Here is an 18318-nt window from a genome sequence, read left to right on the forward strand (position 1 = left end):
TCGAGGCAATAATAAACCCACTTCTATTTGGCCTAACAGTGCAAACGCCCGACACTGCTTGCATCAACGCAGTGGCCGCCTGCCTGCTCGGATCAGCTTCAGGCCTCCTTTTCTCTTTGGGTATCGTCCACTGACTGCGCATGCTCCCCCTCCTTCTGCATCGCACAAGTGTTCTAATAATATCGACGACAACCGAACACTTTAAAAAGCCTGCGGCGTCCAGGTTTTACACCCATCGATGCCCATTGCCGGAGTGCACTTCATAGTACAGCCTGTTGCCCCGCCCCCGCCTTGCCGCCGTGCCGCTTTGCATGCCGCAACTAGCCAAGCTCACCATTACCTGAGCCGCCTTGATAGAGAAGAGAGTCTTTCTGATTCCCTTAGCATCTGTGGTCGGGAAACCCTGCGCCGACATCGACTCTCTCCCATTTGCCCGTGCCGCGCGCGGTCGCCACGATGGACCAGTCCATTCTCCGCATCACCAAGGTTTGCACCGACCCTTCCTCGCCAGTCAAGCAGCGCACTCATATTCACGATTCTCTAGGAGTTAGCAGACCTCCAAAGATCATCTGATCTCGGTGCGTTTCTCGTATACCGATATCTGTGGACCAATTTCGTCCCCGTCGCTAACTTCCCGCAGCCATTGCCGTCGCCTGCCGCGATATCGACGTGCGTAACGTAAAGGCGCTCATTATCGGGCCTCACGAGACTCCGTACGAATTCGGGTTCTTCGAGGTCAGTCTTCATCTTACCCGGAATGGAGACCTGTCTAATCCGTCAATCACAGTTTACCCTCAAGTTTCACAAGTGTAGGCAGATCCGTACCTTGCTGCTTGCGTTATGCTGACCAACCACAGCCTATCCCTCGGACGCGCCCAACGTGCAGTGCGTTACGACAAATGGAGGACGCTGTCGATTCAATCCAAACATATATTCCAGTGGAAAAGTTTGCCTGTGAGTATCTCTATATCTGTCTGGACGCCATTTGCTAACTGTTGCAGGTCTATTTTAGGGTGCGCGTCAGCACGGACAACCCTGAGCTGAGCTAACTTTCACTAGGACTTGGAGAGGTGAACGAGGCGAGGAATGGTCATCTGCTCAGGGCATGGAGTCTATCTTGTTATCTATCCAGAGTCTAATGTCAGCAAATCCGTACGAAAATGAGCCTGGTTTTGAAAATGCCAACAGCCCAGACGATAAGAGGAAGCAAGCAGCTTACGTGCAAAAGGTAAGCGGCGCGTCGCTGAATCTTGAGATCTCTACTGACATGGTAGATTCGCCATGAATCCTTGAGGATATCCGTCATTCAACGCTTGGAGGGCTATTTGGCATTGAATCCTGACGGAACCAAGATTGCACCACCCATGCCATCAGATGATCCTGATGGGGAAGTAGACATTGACGAGTCGACGATACCATTTGAACCATTCAAAGACCTCTGCAAGCGCCGTTTCCTATGGTACTTTGAGTCTTATATGGCTGCTATTCGACTCGGTCAGTCGGAGACCACAGACGGAACGGCCTTTAAGAATATGCCCTTCGAAAGTGGTGGCGGCAACGGCATGGAGGGAAGATTCAACTACAGAGATCTCGAGCGCCGCCTTTTAAATATAAAAGAGGCCCTAGGTTCTGAGCTGACCACCTGGGCCAAAGATGGTCTGACTGCACAGCTCAGTGACTCGACTGTGGCCGTCAACTTGCGGCACCAATTCGAGCAGATGGTTGCCTATTTCCGACGCGGAGATGTGCCGCACAGCGTAGCTCTGGAGAACGACAATGCGTTTATTTGGATTCTTACGTATTTCGGGCGGCCCATGACCAATCTCGACGGCGGCATGATCAGAATTAAGCTGCACTTTAGCCCTCGCTTCCCCACCGAGCAGCCGCGGGTTATTTTCCAATCCAAGATCTTCCATCATTTTATTGCACCAGACGGCACATACTGTTACAACCCACCGGCTAGCGCCGTGAGCGATGTTCGCAGCCATATTGAGACCATTCTGGAGGTCCTCGAGGACGATCAGCCGGCGTACGACCCGCGAAAAATCGTTCACCCCGAGGCAACCAAGCTTTACTGGAGCCAAAAGCCGGACGAGAGGAAGCAATACAACCGAAGACTTCGCCGATCTGTACAAGATAGCATGGAGTAAGCTACTCGGCTGGGTCGGAAGAATTACAGTGTTAACATGTCTGCAGGGACTTCCCCGAATGAGGTATGCCCACGAACAAACGGGACTACGATTGACGCATGCAACAGACACAGGCGACGCAGCCATCTCGACCAGCAGCCGAGATGCCGTATACAAGGCGTCGGAGCTACCTCTCTCATTTGCCCGGGCTATCCAGCGTTTCTTTCGGGGCCAAGAGTGAGAAAATGCCAGCGGCTAGTATATTTAAAGCGTTATATGTCCATTAATAGGGACAGTTCTTGCCCTTTATGGGGCATATACGTGGCCTATCATTTTAGTGATAGATGAATACATATGTGCATTACATAGCCGTCCATATCATATTCCATCCTTCCTTGGCTTACTTTGCCAAATATCCGAAAAAACGCCATACCCGTACATAGCCACAAAATGCGTAAAAGTGTATGCAAATAAAACAGTCGCCTACTTTCTCGCCTTGCTGGTAGCTTTCCTGTCAACTCTATCCTTGACTGGGTTATACGGCACCGCCGCGCCTTGATAAGTTTCTTGACGCCCGTTGCCGCCGCTGAACTCGTACATGCCCGCGTGGCCAGGTATGTACGCCGCGGGAGTCCCCTGCGTCGGACGCGCCACCTGCTCCGCGTGCAGCTTGTCGAGCGAGTCGCCGACAACGGCGTACTGCGACCAGTTGATGGGCGGGCAGCGCACGACCTCTTGCGGCTTCGGCAACGTCGTCCACTGCCTTGCCGGCCCTTGCCCTTCCTGCTCCTCCTCCTCGTCGGTGCCGGAGCCGGGGGGCTTGTTGACCTTTCCGGCGACGAGGTCGCGCACAAAAGCCTCGGGGTCGCCGACGGCCTCCTCCTTGGCGCGGCTGAGGGCCTGGATGTCGGCCGTGGCGCGCCGGCGCTGCAGCTGCAGCACGGATATCGCCGACTTGAGCGCAATCGTGTCCGGGTTGGCGTCAAAGTCGATCGGCTCTGGTCCGGGGGCGAGGGGCAGCGTGGAGGGCGTCTCCTGCGTCGTGTGCGTCAGCGGAGGAGGGCGCGCGCCCGGGGCGGCGGCGGCGGCGGCGGCGGCGGCGGAGGAGGAGGAGGAGTTGTCGTCGCCGGGGAGTCGCGTGGCGTTGAGAGGCGGCGTGATGGGTGACATGGGCGGCCCGGTGGTCGGCGGCGAGGCGGAGCGCGGTTGCGTCGCGGCGGCGGTGGCGGTTGCGCCGGATGCCGCGGGGGCAGCTTTGTCGGTCGCGATCGTGAGCGCAGGCATGCTGAGTTCGCGACGTGGTTTGCGCCTCTGCAGGTACGAGGGTGGTGGGGTTGGAAGCTCTGGCGGGGTTGGGGCACGACCACTGCTTCTGCAGCGATAGAGCTACTGCGCGCGTCACTTTTGCCGGGTAACGTTGTGTCGCTGATGTAGGGCTGGTCCAACGGCGATGGCCTGCAGAAGATTTTCCCAGCTGAAGATGGTGTTGGTGAGAAATTTGTGGTGACAGGTTTCTTTGATGATCAAGGCAAATAGGCAGCCGCTAGGCAAGAGCGGAGCGATGACGGAAACGGTTCCCCGTCGCGGGTTGTGGATACACAGAGTGTGACCTGTCATGATATGGAAACAGAGCAGATCTGTGCCTTTGTAAGTTGCAGAAATTCATTTTCAGTTCTAACAAGCTTTGAAGTCATATTTTCCATGTACAGCGTGGTGATGCTTTGAAGGAACCCCGAAATTCGTTGCAGACAACGGCGATTATACCCTAGTCAGCTCCCATGTAAGCGTCTTGTACGCAGGTCCTCGGAATGACCTGAAAATGCTATTGTGTCTTGAAAATAACCATGATGTTTTTCAAGTATTTGGTCGCAATTGTTCCCGCACTCGCTAGCATGCAGACGCCAGTAAACAACACAACCCAGCGATACTCCAGCGCGCCGCCTCCAAACTGGCTGCCTCCTCTGGCAACCAGGTTACCGCCAATCGGACCCGCAAAGACGTTGCCCAGACCCTTGCCAAAGTTGAGCAGACCAAACACCAGGGAAGCCGAGTCGCCATTGCTCTTGCACACGTTGCTGCTCATGCGCGCCCACATGGCCGTGTAGCCCGCGCCGAAGAAACCGTACGCGACGGCGAAGCACACCAGCAGCGCCAGCGAGCGCGCCAGCTGCCACATGGTGAGGCACGCGACGGCGGCGACGGCGACGGCCGTGGACGCCAGCACGTTGGTCGAGATCTTGCGGTCCGACAAGTAGCCAAACGCAAACTGGCCGCAGACCTGCGCGACGCTCATGACGGCGAGCAGCACGGCGCCGCTGCGCTCCCCGAGGCCCAGCGCGCTCGCGTACGACGGCAGGTACAGTGCGGGGAAGAAGTAGCCGAAGCCCTGCAGGACGTTGGACACGGAGTACATCCAAAAGAGCTCGCTGCGCAGGAAGCGCCAGTCGGCCTTGGGGGCGGGCCCCTGGTGCTGCGCGACGGGCAGGCGGCCCTTGAGGAAGGGGATCATGGGCCCCGTGAGGACGACGAGCGCGACGGCGACGGCGCGCAGCGTCGTGGCGTAGCCGTAGCGGGCGAGCAGCGCCTGGACGATGAAGGGCATCACGGTGCCCGAGATGCCTGAGGCGCCGCACAGGATGCCGTAGGCCATGCCGCGGCGCGCGACCCAGTACTCGCTGACCATGTGCAGGATCGGGTAGTAGAAGATGAGGAAGCCCAGGCCGTATGCGACGCCCTGGGTGAGGATGAGCACCTCGAGGGTGGTGGCAAAGGAGCCTGCCACGAGACTAAGGATACAGACGGGCCCTGTATTGAATTCGCGATTAGCTTTTGTGTTTACTTGTATAAATGTGGTTTTTTTTGTGCCACTTGGACAACGTACAGCCGATCCATATCATGGGCCGCAGCCACTGCTGCTTGCGCTGGATCAGCGGCATCACGACGGGCGCGCCGAGGTAGCCCAGGCCAGAGGCAATGGTGCCGACGACGCCAATGTACCGATTGCCAGCAAATTCAGGAATGGTTGAGTAGTACTGCTGAAAGACACCATACGAGAGTGGGAAGCCTGCGCGTGTCTGGTTAGCCGAGAATCGCATCTCAGTGGCGGGGTTGTCAGGGCAGCTGCATACCCCAAAGGCAGGCTTCAAACATAAAAGCCGCCCATAAAAGCCGCCAGGCGGCGATTCCGCCATCGACTGGTGGCAGGTGCTGCTCGACGCGGTCTCCAGCGTCGTCGAGCAGAATATCGTCCCGAGTCTCGGCCTCGGCTCCGGCTCTCGCTGTCGTCGCGACCGACGCCACCGGCGTGTCGGCAGCTTTCCGGCGCTCAGATAATGCTACGCTGTCCATTTTTCGCTCGACGTCTCGGGTCTAGATACTTAAAATGCAGAGCTCGGTTTAGACATGCTTAAATTAAAGAACGTGGTGGATCATTTATGTCATAAATAAGTTTTCCGCGCTGATGCACGTGCTTACGGCTAGCTGATCTTGAGGAATCTCGGTATCCATCGAATAGAGACTAGCAATGTTTACAAGCACATGTTCTACTAGTAGTTATCATAGCCGGCATGAAATGTACAGAATTTTATAACAACTCGATTCAATGTGAATCGTTCCAAAGCGCAAGTATACGGTCCTTATCACACAATCTCACCCTCGTCCAGTTGGCATTTTCAAGTCTAGCTCAGGGCGATTGCATGCTTTTACTGCACGCAGCTTTACTTCTGAAATGTGACTTTTTAATACACTCAGGGAAATATTTAAAGAATACACTTGCACATATAGAACTGTAGAAATGAGATGGTGTATGACGACAGTGCGCAGAAAGATGCACCGGAACTTGGCAGCATCTGCCGGCTCGCGAGACTTGACTTGCAGCACCTGGGATCCTATTCTGCCAAAAATGTAAACCCTTTTAAAAAGAGATGCGCCGTTCAGTTTCTCTCATTCCGCCTCCTGGGATGCGAACAAGACGATACTCTTCCGCTACGGATCCAACACGGCTCGGCTTGAGCATTTCACAGCCGACTAGGTTCATACCACTATTGCTGCCACTGACGGACACCCTCGTTGCGATTATCATAATGCCAGGCAATGCCCTTTCATTTGTTTGGTCCAGATGTCTGACCGATACTTGAGCACTCATGTTTCAAAGATGGCCAGCCACCGAATGTGCCTCGCATCAATGCCGTCAACAGCCACGTATTCTGCGGGGAAAAGCCGCCATTGTGTTTGTGCCTTTTGCCAAGTGCTAGAAATACAAGAACTTTTGTCAGATCTCAGGGCCAAAGTCTTTGATATATGAGAATGAGCAACGGCCGCGTATATATAACCATGCACCCATAATGACCATGCCGAACGTTACCTGTCACAAAATTACGCCTCTCAGCTGTGTACAGGGCGGATGTGGTCTCAGCGCCACAGTCTCCTCTCGGGGGGGAAACAAAATGCGCAAAACAAAGCAGCCGTGGCGTTCTTTGTACATTGTCAAGTCAGCATTTTATTTTTATTGCATTTTATTTTTATTTTTTTGGTAGTCTTCTTATTGTGGTCGATAAATTGATGCACGCACAGACAAATCTCCATTGTTTTGCTTTTGCTTCGGAGCTTCGTCATCTTTCTCGAAGCAATCAATGGCTATCTATTGTGGGAAGTTCGGCGACTGGCGGTTTTAGCAGCTGTCAATTTCTTTTTTCTCCTCGGGTTGTTTCTTTTTCCTGTCTGCCTGCGGCATCGATGGCGTTCTGCAATCCAACGAGGGGCCGAGACCATTGGGAGGCGCAGGGCCAGCTGGGGCGCGCCGCTGGAAAATCAATAATTTGAAATAGTCCTTGCTGCATGTGGCTTGCGGTTGGCACATGGTAGGGATGCGCGCTGGTTCCTGAAAATCCTCTACATGCCGACATGGCGCGGCACAACGGGTAGTGTCTGCCATATTACCTTGCAGGACTTCTTTGCGGGGATTGGTCCGTATGACTTTGAGTAAGGATGCGGCAGCACAACCAGCCACGACTAGGGAAGCTTTCTCGGATTGCTGGTCAGAGGCCTGAAATGATGCACGCCTCGTTTCTTTCACCCCGCCCGCCGCCACTGTGGTGTATCATCACACTCGCGTGTTGTGCACATGGCCCAGAAACCCGTCACCCACTGTGGGAAGACGCCCTGTATTCTTGTGTTACCGGTTATGCTGTTCAGCTGTTTAACTGGGCGGTCCAGGTAATACCAGTAAAGTCTATTTATCGTACCGTCGCGCGGTTCCACCAGTTTTCCCCGTAATATAAGGAGACGCCTCACCCCGTCCCCTTTGTCTTCTTTTACTGTGCTTTGCTCTTGCGCAGTAACCAATATCGTTAGTCTTTGTGCATCTTTTCAAAGAGAAGAAAAGCAAGGTGTAGTCTCATCAGGTTACATGCTACCACTGACATCGCCGTCTTTGTGGGAGCCAACCACTAGCGTCGTCCCAAGAAAGAACGGCGCTGGGCTACGGAGTCGCGAACTGTCTGTGCGAAGCCGCCGCGCACTCCTGGTGCAGCTACAGCCAGGCTATTGTTTTACTGATACGGCCCTCGTCCACTACGCATTCGCCCACAAGTCGGTCTTTCCTTGACTCGTCTGGCCTTGAGCAGCTCAAAAACATCTCATCGCGGTCTCATTTCGCTCTCGCTTTCGCCTCTTCATATCAACTCCACAGGGTTTTTGTCACATCGTTACCCAAAGACGCATTTTGCTTTGTTGGCGTGCTAGAATCGCGACTCCAGACTGCGGCATCCTAGGCAGTGTCGCAGATTGTCGATCATTGCTAGGTCTGCCCAGCAGCGGCGATCCATCGACAGCACCAACACCCGAAATTGAATTTCCTCCTGGACGGCACGATATACCATATTTGCGCTCTTGCCGGAATTTTCACTTGACATCACACACAAAGGCCGCCAGTCGAGATGGCATCGCGGAACATGGCTCCTCCGAATGAGCCCCGAAGCATGTCGCGACAACCGCTGCATCGAGCCTCGGGGTCTACCAGCACAGCGAGCAGCAGCTCCGACTACAAAGCTTTCCAGGCCGGCACACAGAGACTGCGCTCCAGCAGCGCCGGCGGCGGCGGCGGTGACAAGAAGAAGTGGCTGGGCTCGTTGAAGGACTGGCTGTCGGTCAGCGAGCCGTCGGCGCAGGCCATGAAGACGCAGAAGCGCGATACGTTCAAGAAGCACGGCGTGGACCCCAAGGACCCGGCCGCGGCGGCCAAGATGCACCTCCCGCTGGGCACGCTGCCGCCGGGCGCGACGACGTCGACGTCGGGGCCGACGCCGGAGAAGCGGCTGGCCAAAGAGCTGCAGAACCGGCCGCACTATCTCAAGCACGGGTCAACGCAGTCGGTGTCGAGCGGCAGCTCGTCGACGAGCGCGCCCAGCATCCGAGAGATCAACCATGTGGCACCGTGGGAGAATTGAGCAGTGGCTGCTTGCTGCTGCTGCACGACGACGTATGCGTGACGCGGGAGGAAGTGGCATAATGGCGCCGCCCGAGTCAAGGCTGCACATGCAGTGTCTGGACCGGGTCGGCAGTGTACTTTTATTTAGATACCCGCCTTGCAAATGGGCTTTTGATGCATGAGCGCTGCAATATGTATTGGCATTTTACTCTTGATGATGCTGTATGACGTGAAAATGTGCTACACGTTGTGGAAATAAATGACGTGAAAGGGTGGTGATTTTGTCAAACTCACAGGATAGCTGCGAAGCAACTTGCTCTTTGGCTCCATTACTTTGAAAAGGTCTTGCTTAGAGATCCTAATAAATCCGCTGTCGGTGTGATGGGAATGTGACAAATTCGGCGCCACGGGTACCAGTCACGTACCAAGAGAGAAGGCCGCTAACAGTGCCGCTAACTCAAGAGCTTGCCTGCCTTGCCTGCCAACTCAGTCACTCCGCTTTGTGCTGATTGGTTCTCAAGCTAGGTATAGCTCAAGCAAAGTAGTGAGTGCACTGGTTGCATACTGGTACAGCAGTGGGACGAGACGATGGTAGTGGATGGCGGATGGCCGCCTCGACAGTTGTGATCAACGACGAGCAGCGAAGCAAAACTAAAGACTTTATATACCAATAAATCACTCTCCGTGTGCTACATACATCCATGGAATATTGAATCGATCGCCGTGACCCTGTCTGCTATTGTTTTGCCTTGTAGGAGGCAATGTCCTGCTAGCAGCGATCGGGGCTCTCCACTGCGGGCGAATGACGTCTACATTTCTGCGCAGAGCCTGTTTCCGTGCACCTCGCTGCGACGAACCAAGGATAGCGTAACCGGCATTTCATGCACCGGCACCAGAAACCTTAATGGCCTGACGAGGCCTCCTCGAGTCTTCCTCTAGGAATCGTCTCACCTTCTTGCTCCTTCACATCTTTTTTCGTAGTGCTTGGTCTACAGTCATTCCGATAGGCTGTTCCCGTTGAGCATACACACTCAACTCCTACAGCCTGGGATCGCCAGCAAGCACATCGGATCGTCTACGCCACCAGATTCGACCTGCGATAGCCCTTCATCATGTCGCCGTCCATCAAGAGCACCGATCGGTCGCGCGGCGCCGCGTCTGCCGACGACGATGACATCAACACGCTCCCGCCCGACGAGCACACCCGCCTGTTGCCAAACCGTGTCGACTCGAGCCGCGGTATGCTCACGCCCGACGACCCCGCCGTGACGCCCTACAACCTCTGGAGCATCCGCCTGCTGCGCTGGGTCACCGTCATCTTCACGCTCGTCACCTTTTTCTGGTGGGTGATTGTGCTCGTGTCCACGTTTGCGACGCTGCCCGGCTTCCACGTCCGCGGCGGCGGCTTCTACGCGTATGGCTTCACCAGCTTGGCTCTTGCTAACATGCTCTTCACGCTTCTCTTCTTCGAGATCCCGGCGCAAGCAGTCAGAATCCTGTCTCTTGTCATGGCAGTAAGTCAAATCACATATGAAGCGAAAGAAAAAAAAATCCCCCCTTCTCGAGTCTAGAGCTAATGTTGTCCAGTTTGTGCTCATGGTCGACATGATTATCCTGGTGGCTGTGCAAAAGACAAGGTACGAGGAAGGCATGGTGGGCATCGTGAGTGTCACCTGGGCGCTCCTCTTGAGTCTCTGGACGATTTTAGTCGACAGGACGGTGAAATGGGGCAAGGCTGAAGAGGAGGAGCGTCTGACGGGCCGCGCCGAGACGCGCCGCACCCTCAGTCAGTGGCTCGCCGTGCTCCTCTCCAGCGTCGGCTACACCATTATGGTGATTGCCTCTGTCCTCATGGCGCTCACTATTGTTATCCGCGCTCTGGATGCCAAGTTTGCGCAGCCCGGAACGCTGCATTGGGTCGACGGCGGCAAGTATCGCATTCATGTCTACTGCCAGGGCAATGTCACGGCCTTTGACGGCTCCAAGCACACAACGGTTTTATTCGAAGGCGGCGAGCGACCTGTGGAGGATGGCCTTTGGCAGTTTGCAAACGAGGCCCTCGACAGCGGTTCCATTGGCCGCTACTGCTTCGCGGATCGTCCTGGCGTCGCTTGGTCTGACACGGCGCCGTCGCCTCTTTCTGCTGGGTTCGCCGTCGACGCACTCAGCGAGGCTCTCGCCGCGGCCGGTGAGCGCGGTCCTTGGGTTCTCGCCAGCGCTGGCATTGGGTCGCTGTACTCTCGCGTCTTCTCCGCCCGCCACGGCCGCGACGTCCACGGCATCCTCCTCATCGACCCTTTGCACGAGGACCTGCTCGCGCCCCTAGCCTCGTCCTCGCGCGGCTTTCTGCTGTGGCTCCGAGGCATCCTGTCGCCCCTCGGTCTGGACCAGCTCCCCGGCGCCCTCTTCCAGGGCCGGACGAGCCAGGACCGCGTGTACGGGCGGTCGGTGCAGCAGACGAGCAAGAACATCTTTGCGCGGCTGCAGGAGAGCCTGGTACTTAACTCGTTCACCAAGCGTGACGTCGGCAGCAGCAGGCAGATCCAGGACCGCAGCGTGCCGCTGGCCGTCATCAGCTCGGGCCAGCACATCAAGAAGGACCACGGGTGGGAGTCCAAGCAGCGCGACCTGACCAAGCTAACGGACAAGCTACTCAAGTGGGATATTCTGGACGAGGCTCCGCCGCACGTTTGGAAGACGGAAGCTGGACGCGATAAGATGGAGGCGCGCCTGAGGCAGCTGTTGAGAGGCAAGGCGTAGATGTGGAGGCTCTACCTTCGACAGCAAGCACGATTTGACTTTTTTTTTTGGAAATTTTCTTCCATTTTTATTTCTTGCCATCGAGTTTCAGCTTGTGTGTTCTGTGCGGGCGTGTGTGTCTTTTTACTTTGTGGTATAGGCAGAGTTTGGGCTATGAGACGGCGCCACGATGCCACGATCGATAATACGCACCAGAGTAATAAATAATCAGTCCTTAATAATGCCGCCTTGTCCAGTTCTTTCAAAGTTGTCTGTAAATTGTCAGTGGATCTATACGAGTAAATGAAACAAAGATTACTGCGCCGGTTTTCTCGCAAGAGGCAAAGCGTCGATCACTCGAGTGAATTTCGGGTCATTGGGAGTGAGGAGTAGAGGAGTAACTGTGTGCTGGCGCTCGGCCTATTTTTAGTAGCAAATGGAGCGTGAATAAGGGGACTCGGCTCTCAAAGGGTAAGCTGGAGCAAGCCTATTTTGCCTTGGAACATGGCGAAAAAAAAAAAAGGCGCAATCTGCATCTCGCCTGTGCCTCGCCGTCGTGTACACTGCATTGCCATTGCAACACCAGTCTCGGCCCAGCAACCGGGCAGTGGCTCAGCATGCAGCGCAGGTGTTTCCTACACGTGACGTCAATGGTGCATTAGTTGACGCGCCTTTGGGGAGAAGGAGGCTTGGAGTAAGAGGATGAGTTGCGACGTGGCGCCTGGGGCTACCAGGCTAGCAGACGGACGGGCTGCAAGGTCGGAACAACGAGAGAGGCAGAACTCTGCACACCGGAATGATGGGTGTAATTACGGTACTACAATGCAGCATGGCTGGGTGGTGTCAATATGCTCATTCCACGTGTACTTGCAGAGGAAGATGGTACAAGAAAGATGTATGCGTGCTGCGCTGTCCCGTCATGCTGCGCCTAAAAATAATTTGAGTAATCACCGGCCCAGATCCGTGACAGACCCCGGGGAGAGGGATGTTGCTCGATACGAGGCCGACTACTGGTACCTAGGCAGCGGAGAGATTTGGCTTTTGGCGGACGAAAATAGGCTGAAAACTAGATTCCTTTGCTGAAAGACCCATCCATGTTTTTATGGAAATTCCTGCACCATCATTTGGCTAATGAAAGACACATTGGCCCAACAGAGGGAGACGATGCCCTGGAAACTTGGAAATTAAAGCCTGGAGGAAAGCCCCAGCAACCTAAGCCGCCTAGGGCCATTCTAAAACAGGGCTCTGGGCTGGCCCGCAGGCTACCTAAGTGCTAAGGTAGCTTCAGTGGATGTTCCGCGGCTCCACGCCCCCAACTTGGGGCTGCCGCTGGATCCCTCGAAAGGGAAAGCCCACGGCCCAATTCTGCCCAACAGCGGGCGTCTTACAGTGGGCGGGCGTAGCAGGCTTTGGGGACCGCCAGGCACTTGCTGCAGCAGCGTCATTGCTGGCAGGTAGAGGTACCTACTGACCTACTGAAGGACAACCCCAGCCACAGCAGTTCATAACAATACCTAGGTAGGTAGGTATCAGGAACGACTGTCGACTGCTCATCTCTATGCGGCTGCAGGTCCTGCTAGGCTTTTCTCATGTAGATTCCTCTCTGTTGCTGTTTTTTTTTTCTCTCTCTTAACATCTCAGTCTCAGCTTCCAGCCGCTCCCGCACCGGCCAGAACATACCCTGGGGTGCTGGCCAAGGTACAACTTACCGCCTGCCTACCTTGGCTCAATTTGTGGCTAGTGCACTCACTGGCGGCAGCACCCACTGCACCACTGGCAGCGCCCTCAGTCCACCACAACACAACCTTTGTCAAGCCACGACGGCCAGCAACAACTCTCTCACCTCTACCTACCAAGTAGAACCACATTACCACACCCCCCTCCTCTTCCTCCTCCCCCGGCCTGGAATACTCAACCCCCATCCACCACTTCTTTTTTTCCAATTTACATGTTTCAATCTCGCGTCTTCGTGCATCACGGCACCTTGGCTCATTTGCACTCTCGCTCCCGTACCATCCAGTAACCGCCCCCCTGCCACCCTGGCCTCGATCCGCCGTGCGCCTCCCAGCGATACCCGCGTTCGTTGTTCTCTCGTCACGCGAACCACCCACGCCCGCGCAGAACCTCCAACGTCTTTTTTATTATTCCTCTCGCGCAGCAATTTTTTCCGAGACCGGCCAGCATCGCCATTCGCTAGCGTTCTTGATCCCACGCTCATGAATACGTCACAATATTCGCAATTGGCATTCTATACCCGCAGCTTTCCTTTCCTTTTCCACCGGCGCCCGCAGCCGAGCAGATGCAGACCGCTCCGTCACTAACCCCTCTCCGCACCAATCTTGAACCGCTTTCGCGCTGAGCCGACGAGAGGGATACATCACGAATTGAGGATACAACAAGTCCACGTCTTTCTTTTTTTACTACAAATACCGCTCGCATCGCTGAGCGTGGCGCCTCTTGACACCGCTGCGCCTGGATGCCAGTCAACATGGCAGCCGATTCCGCTAACAATGGGCTGCCAGCCGATCTGGCCCATGGCGACAACAACCACCCCGTCACCGATGCTGGGGATAGATCCTGGCCCTCCGCCGACCGACAGACTCCCGACAGCAGCCACAAGCTGAGGCTGACAAATTCCAACCCAAGTCCGTCGTTGCCTGGCTCACTGCAAGGTGCCCCCTGGCACGAGGAGGCCCCTCGAAAGAGCAGCGAGAGAAACAGGTCGCGCCAGAGAAGCGGGCGCTCCGCCAGCGGCCAGGTTCGTACTTGCAAAAAGTGCGGCGAGCCCTTGACTGGCCAGTTTGTTCGTGCTCTCGACGGCACCTTTCATCTCGACTGCTTCAAGTGTAGAGTATGTTGCTCCCAGCCTCACCCCATGCGTTGTCGCGAACGCATGTGTTCCTTCACCGCCAAACCACTGCGCTTGCAGACCTGCTAACCAGCTGTGTGTAGGATTGCGGTGAAATTGTAGCCTCCAAATTCTTCCCCGCGGACGATGAGAACGGCGAGGGCCAGTATCCCCTCTGCGAAACCGACTACTTCAGACGCCTGGGCCTCCTTTGTTACCAGTGCGGCGGCGCCCTGCGCGGTTCATACATAACGGCTCTGGACCGCAAATATCACGTCGACCACTTCACCTGCTCCATGTGCGACACAATATTCGGTGCCCAAGACAGCTACTACGAACACGATGGCAATGTCTACTGCCACTACCATTATTCCACTAGATTCGCCCAACGATGCAACGGCTGCCAGACTGCCATTCTCAAGCAGTTCGTCGAGATTTTCCGTAATGGCCAGAACCAGCACTGGCACCCCGAGTGCTACATGATTCACAAGTTCTGGAACGTTCGCCTCGGCCAGGCTTCAGACAATCCTCAGCCACCGCTTGACATGGCCGACCCTGCGGATAGAGAATTAATCCGCGTCGACGAAGAGCGCATGGAAGATAAAGTATACCGTATATGGAGTGTCTTGTCGACGTTTGAGGAATCGTCTGCAGCCTGCATTTCAGATATGCTCCTTCATGTCAGCAATGGATCCTACGTCGATGGTGTACTCGTGGCCAAGCGCTTCATCTGGCATGTTGAGATTCTGTTTCGTTCGGCGGACAGATTAGATCAACTGATCACGCAGAAATGCGAAAAGGGTACGTCATCTTTAATTCATATACACGCCCGTATACTTACAAGAGTAGGCATGTCATATGGGCGTGAGGCAAAGCTGCTCTGCAAAAAGATTGTGTCCTTCTTTTCGCTCCTGTCGAAAACGCAAGACGCCGATGCGCGTAAACTTGGTGTCACCCAGGAACTCCTCTCACTCGTTACCGGATTGGCACACTACCTTAAACTCTTGATCCGTATCTGTTTGCAGGGTGCCCTGCGATTCGAACGCGAGACGCAGGATAGCGACGGTCTTCATCAGTTCCTCGACGATCTCAACGATTTTGAGTCGTTCAAGAATGACGAGACATCAAACATGATTGATGGCCGTCTCGCTGCCAAGGACTCGGACCACTGCGGCGTCTGCAGACGATCTGTCGAGGACGAATGCGCGACGAGCGGCGATTTCAGATGGCACTTGACCTGCATGCGATGCTCGAGATGTGGTCGTGAACTTGGCCGTGCGCTCGTTGAAGCGTGCTACAACACATTTGATCGCAAGATCACATGTACAAATTGCGCGCTGCCGCAGCAGTCTGAAGCATCTCTAGCCCTCGAGTACGTCTCAAAGCTACAGCAGTATGTGTTTCTACTCAAGGTCGCACTTGCGCGACTGCTGGACATTCTCCGAAGCAACGGCACGATCCCATATGCTCCAGGCGAAAAGCCCGCTAACGGGCTTGCTGCCGATCGCCCCAACTTTGGCGCGGACAACCGATCCAAGTCGTATTCTGCGACTGGAGATAAGGAGCATCATCGGGAATCGACGTATGGGGATACGTTGAACGAGGTTCGGCGGCTTAGGAGCACGCGTCTCGATCGACATCTTTCATCCAGCGTCAGGCATGCCCGCACATCTAGAGTTATGGATACTGATGGGCGCGGCCCGCGCGCTGAATCGCCTGCCCAGGGCGAGATCAAGCACGCACCTCAAAACTCTACAGACATGATGTTTGGGCAGAATGATGCCATCACACTCGACGACATCCCCCGTATTGTCGCCGTAGAGCAATCCAAGGAGCAGCAGCAACGAGAATTGGCTCAAGAATCCCGACGACCCGCTATGGCCGACACTGGCATTACCACGCGCCACCAGAGAACCTTGTCTGCCAGTCAGAACCAAGATGTGCGCGCGCCTGATCCGCTGCAGACAAGACTTGTCCGCAAGTTCTTCCCAGAGCTTTCCGCACTCGAATACTTCAATGTTCGGCACTTGGCAGTGCTCACAATGCAGCCCATGCTTGAGTCCGACTTCAGTCTCGATGAGCTATTGCTATTTATCGAATCAAGGAAACAGACGTTCTGGAAGAACCTGGGCAAGGCTTTCAAGAACGACAAGAGCAAGAACGTGAAGAAGAAGGGTGTCTTTGGCGTGCCGCTCGAGGTCATTATTGACCGCGATGGTGCCGAATCGACGGACGGTGTCGGACCTGGCACTCTTCGTATTCCTGCCATTATTGACGACATTATTTCCTCTATGCGCCAAATGGATCTCTCTGTCGAAGGTGTTTTCCGAAAGAATGGCAACATTAAAAAGCAGCAAGAGATGGTTGATCGCGTCAACAACGAAGGCTGCGATCAAATCAACTTCATGGAGCAGCCTGTGATCCAGCTCGCGGCTATCCTGAAGCGTTATCTTCGCGATCTGCCCGACCCGCTGATGACGCACAAACTTTATCGGCTCTGGATTGGCGCCGCCAAGATTCCCGATCCCGCCAGGCGCAAGCAGTGTCTGCACTTGACGTGCTGCCTGCTACCCAAGAGCCACCGTGACTGCCTGGAAATTCTGTTCACGTTTCTGAAATGGGCCGGCACCTTTCACCAGCTGGACGAGGAAGTGGGCTCCAAGATGGACGTCCGCAACCTTGCCACCGTCATTGCACCCAACATTTTGACCAATGCCGCCAAGGCGCCCGCGCTGGACAGTGAGGCCATCTACGTCATTGACGCGGTCGAAATTCTCATTACCCATATCGAAGAGATGTGTCATGTTCCCGACGAGCTCCTGACGCTGCTCAATGACCCGTACCTGTTCAGCAGCAGCACCGAGATCACGACGAAGGAGATCTTGAGGCGCTTTCAGGACCGCCGCGGGCAAATTCCAGCTGGGGACATCACAGAAGTCTACAACCGGCCAGACATCACCAGCCGCTCTCCGCCAAAGAGAGTAGAGACTGACCCGTCGCTGTGGCAAGGCGAGCGTACAGTGCGCCCCGTTCAGGATCCGCCGGCTTCCTATGCCACGTCGAACCAGGGCACGCCGTCGCAAAGGTGGCGCAACCCAGACGACCCGTCACCATACCAAAATAGCAACTACAACCGCTCCGAGGGCCACCTGGCGCAGGGTGAGCACAACCCGCGCGAGTGGCGAAACTCTGGCTTCCAGCAACAGCAGCAGCAGCAGCAGCACCAAGGAGGCCTCGGCGTCGGAAACAACATCTGATCCCTCAAGCGCCAATGAACAGATAAAGATTACATTGTTTTCGAGCGTCGATGTTTGGTTTTGTTTTTTTTTGCATGGCATATTCGGCATTGCTGCTCCCCGCGGGAGCTGGAGTAACATTGCATTAGCCCCGGCGTTCATTCTACAGGAGGCGGATTTGACGGCTGGATGGACGTGATCCACGAGAGACAGGGTCAGCGGCAGCATGTTTCCATGTCAGAGGCAGGTTGTCAGGCCTGTATCCCACTTCCGCCGGTTGACTGCTCTTGCTTATCCAGCCTGTTTTTTTTATGTTGGGGTTAGTTGATTGTAGACGTGTGTTTTTGGTGGCGAAGACGGGGTCCGCGAACGTGAAGGAGTCAGTCAGTTGGCCAGGCTTTGACCAAGAAGTCGTATGGATGGATATATCTCGCGGGATATCGAGTGAGAGGGATATCTGCAAATTTCTTTTTTTCTTCTTCTTTCCTCCTTCAGGTGGCTGGCTTACAGAAAACAAAGGGAATCAATTTCTTTTTTCCATTTATTCCAAAAGCAAGACTATTAGCATAGCCATGCAGAAACAATTCTTTCTTCGGTTTTTTTCTTTCAATCCTTGCCATTTTGTTTGTTTTTCTTGTCCTTGTTGTTTTATATATACCTATGATGTCTTGTTTTTATGCGGGCTTTTCTTTGTTGGTGGCTTCTGTTCTTTTTGTATCTTGAAGGGGTTTTTCGAGGGATTGGGATGGGATACCTGAATACGCCGCTTATGCATAGGTTTTTTTTCTCCTAGAATAGATGATGATTCAATTCTTAAGGATTATTTCACTATTCAAGTCGTGATGAGCTTTGCGCAAGAGACGAACTGGCGAAGGTGGTTGCCAAGTTTGGCATGACGTTGTAGTTTGCCTTGGCTTCCGTCTACAACAACAGACGGCT

The 18318-nt window shown here is 54.8% G+C and overlaps 6 protein-coding genes across 6 annotated transcripts; 4 read left to right on the plus strand and 2 right to left on the minus strand.

Annotated features, from left to right (window-relative positions):
- Window positions 1-456: 456 nt before the first annotated feature.
- Window positions 457-2416, plus strand: LMH87_011497 (uncharacterized protein; the record flags this gene model as incomplete). Its single annotated transcript, XM_056200647.1, has 11 exons — window positions 457-486; window positions 545-578; window positions 641-735; window positions 788-809; window positions 858-954; window positions 1002-1013; window positions 1060-1228; window positions 1275-2029; window positions 2088-2146; window positions 2197-2213; window positions 2273-2416. 11 exons carry the CDS (start codon window positions 457-459, stop codon window positions 2414-2416), a joined length of 1434 nt encoding a protein of 477 aa, XP_056052476.1.
- A 196-nt stretch (window positions 2417-2612) lies between these two features.
- On the minus strand, window positions 2613-3413 carry LMH87_011498 (uncharacterized protein; the record flags this gene model as incomplete). The annotated part of the gene is made up of 1 exon (XM_056200648.1): window positions 2613-3413. The coding sequence occupies one exon, from the start codon at window positions 3411-3413 to the stop codon at window positions 2613-2615; it is 801 nt and encodes a 266-aa protein (XP_056052477.1).
- A 538-nt stretch (window positions 3414-3951) lies between these two features.
- Window positions 3952-5477, minus strand: LMH87_011499 (uncharacterized protein; the record flags this gene model as incomplete). The annotated part of the gene is made up of 3 exons (XM_056200650.1): window positions 3952-4934; window positions 5011-5193; window positions 5258-5477. 3 exons carry the CDS (start codon window positions 5475-5477, stop codon window positions 3952-3954), a joined length of 1386 nt encoding a protein of 461 aa, XP_056052478.1.
- Window positions 5478-8080: 2603 nt separating this feature from the next.
- LMH87_011500 (uncharacterized protein) lies at window positions 8081-8575 on the plus strand (the record flags this gene model as incomplete). Its single annotated transcript, XM_056200651.1, has 1 exon — window positions 8081-8575. The coding sequence occupies one exon, from the start codon at window positions 8081-8083 to the stop codon at window positions 8573-8575; it is 495 nt and encodes a 164-aa protein (XP_056052479.1).
- A 1093-nt stretch (window positions 8576-9668) lies between these two features.
- LMH87_011501 (uncharacterized protein) lies at window positions 9669-11316 on the plus strand (the record flags this gene model as incomplete). Its single annotated transcript, XM_056200652.1, has 2 exons — window positions 9669-10070; window positions 10144-11316. The coding sequence occupies 2 exons, from the start codon at window positions 9669-9671 to the stop codon at window positions 11314-11316; spliced, it is 1575 nt and encodes a 524-aa protein (XP_056052480.1).
- Window positions 11317-13771: 2455 nt separating this feature from the next.
- Window positions 13772-17400, plus strand: LMH87_011502 (uncharacterized protein; the record flags this gene model as incomplete). Its single annotated transcript, XM_056200653.1, has 3 exons — window positions 13772-14146; window positions 14248-14944; window positions 14993-17400. The coding sequence occupies 3 exons, from the start codon at window positions 13772-13774 to the stop codon at window positions 17398-17400; spliced, it is 3480 nt and encodes a 1159-aa protein (XP_056052481.1).
- Between the last annotated feature and the right edge of the window lie 918 nt (window positions 17401-18318).

The sequence above is a fragment of the Akanthomyces muscarius genome, chromosome 4 (genome assembly GCF_028009165.1).
Source record: "Akanthomyces muscarius strain Ve6 chromosome 4, whole genome shotgun sequence".
Taxonomy (NCBI): domain Eukaryota; kingdom Fungi; phylum Ascomycota; class Sordariomycetes; order Hypocreales; family Cordycipitaceae; genus Akanthomyces; species Akanthomyces muscarius.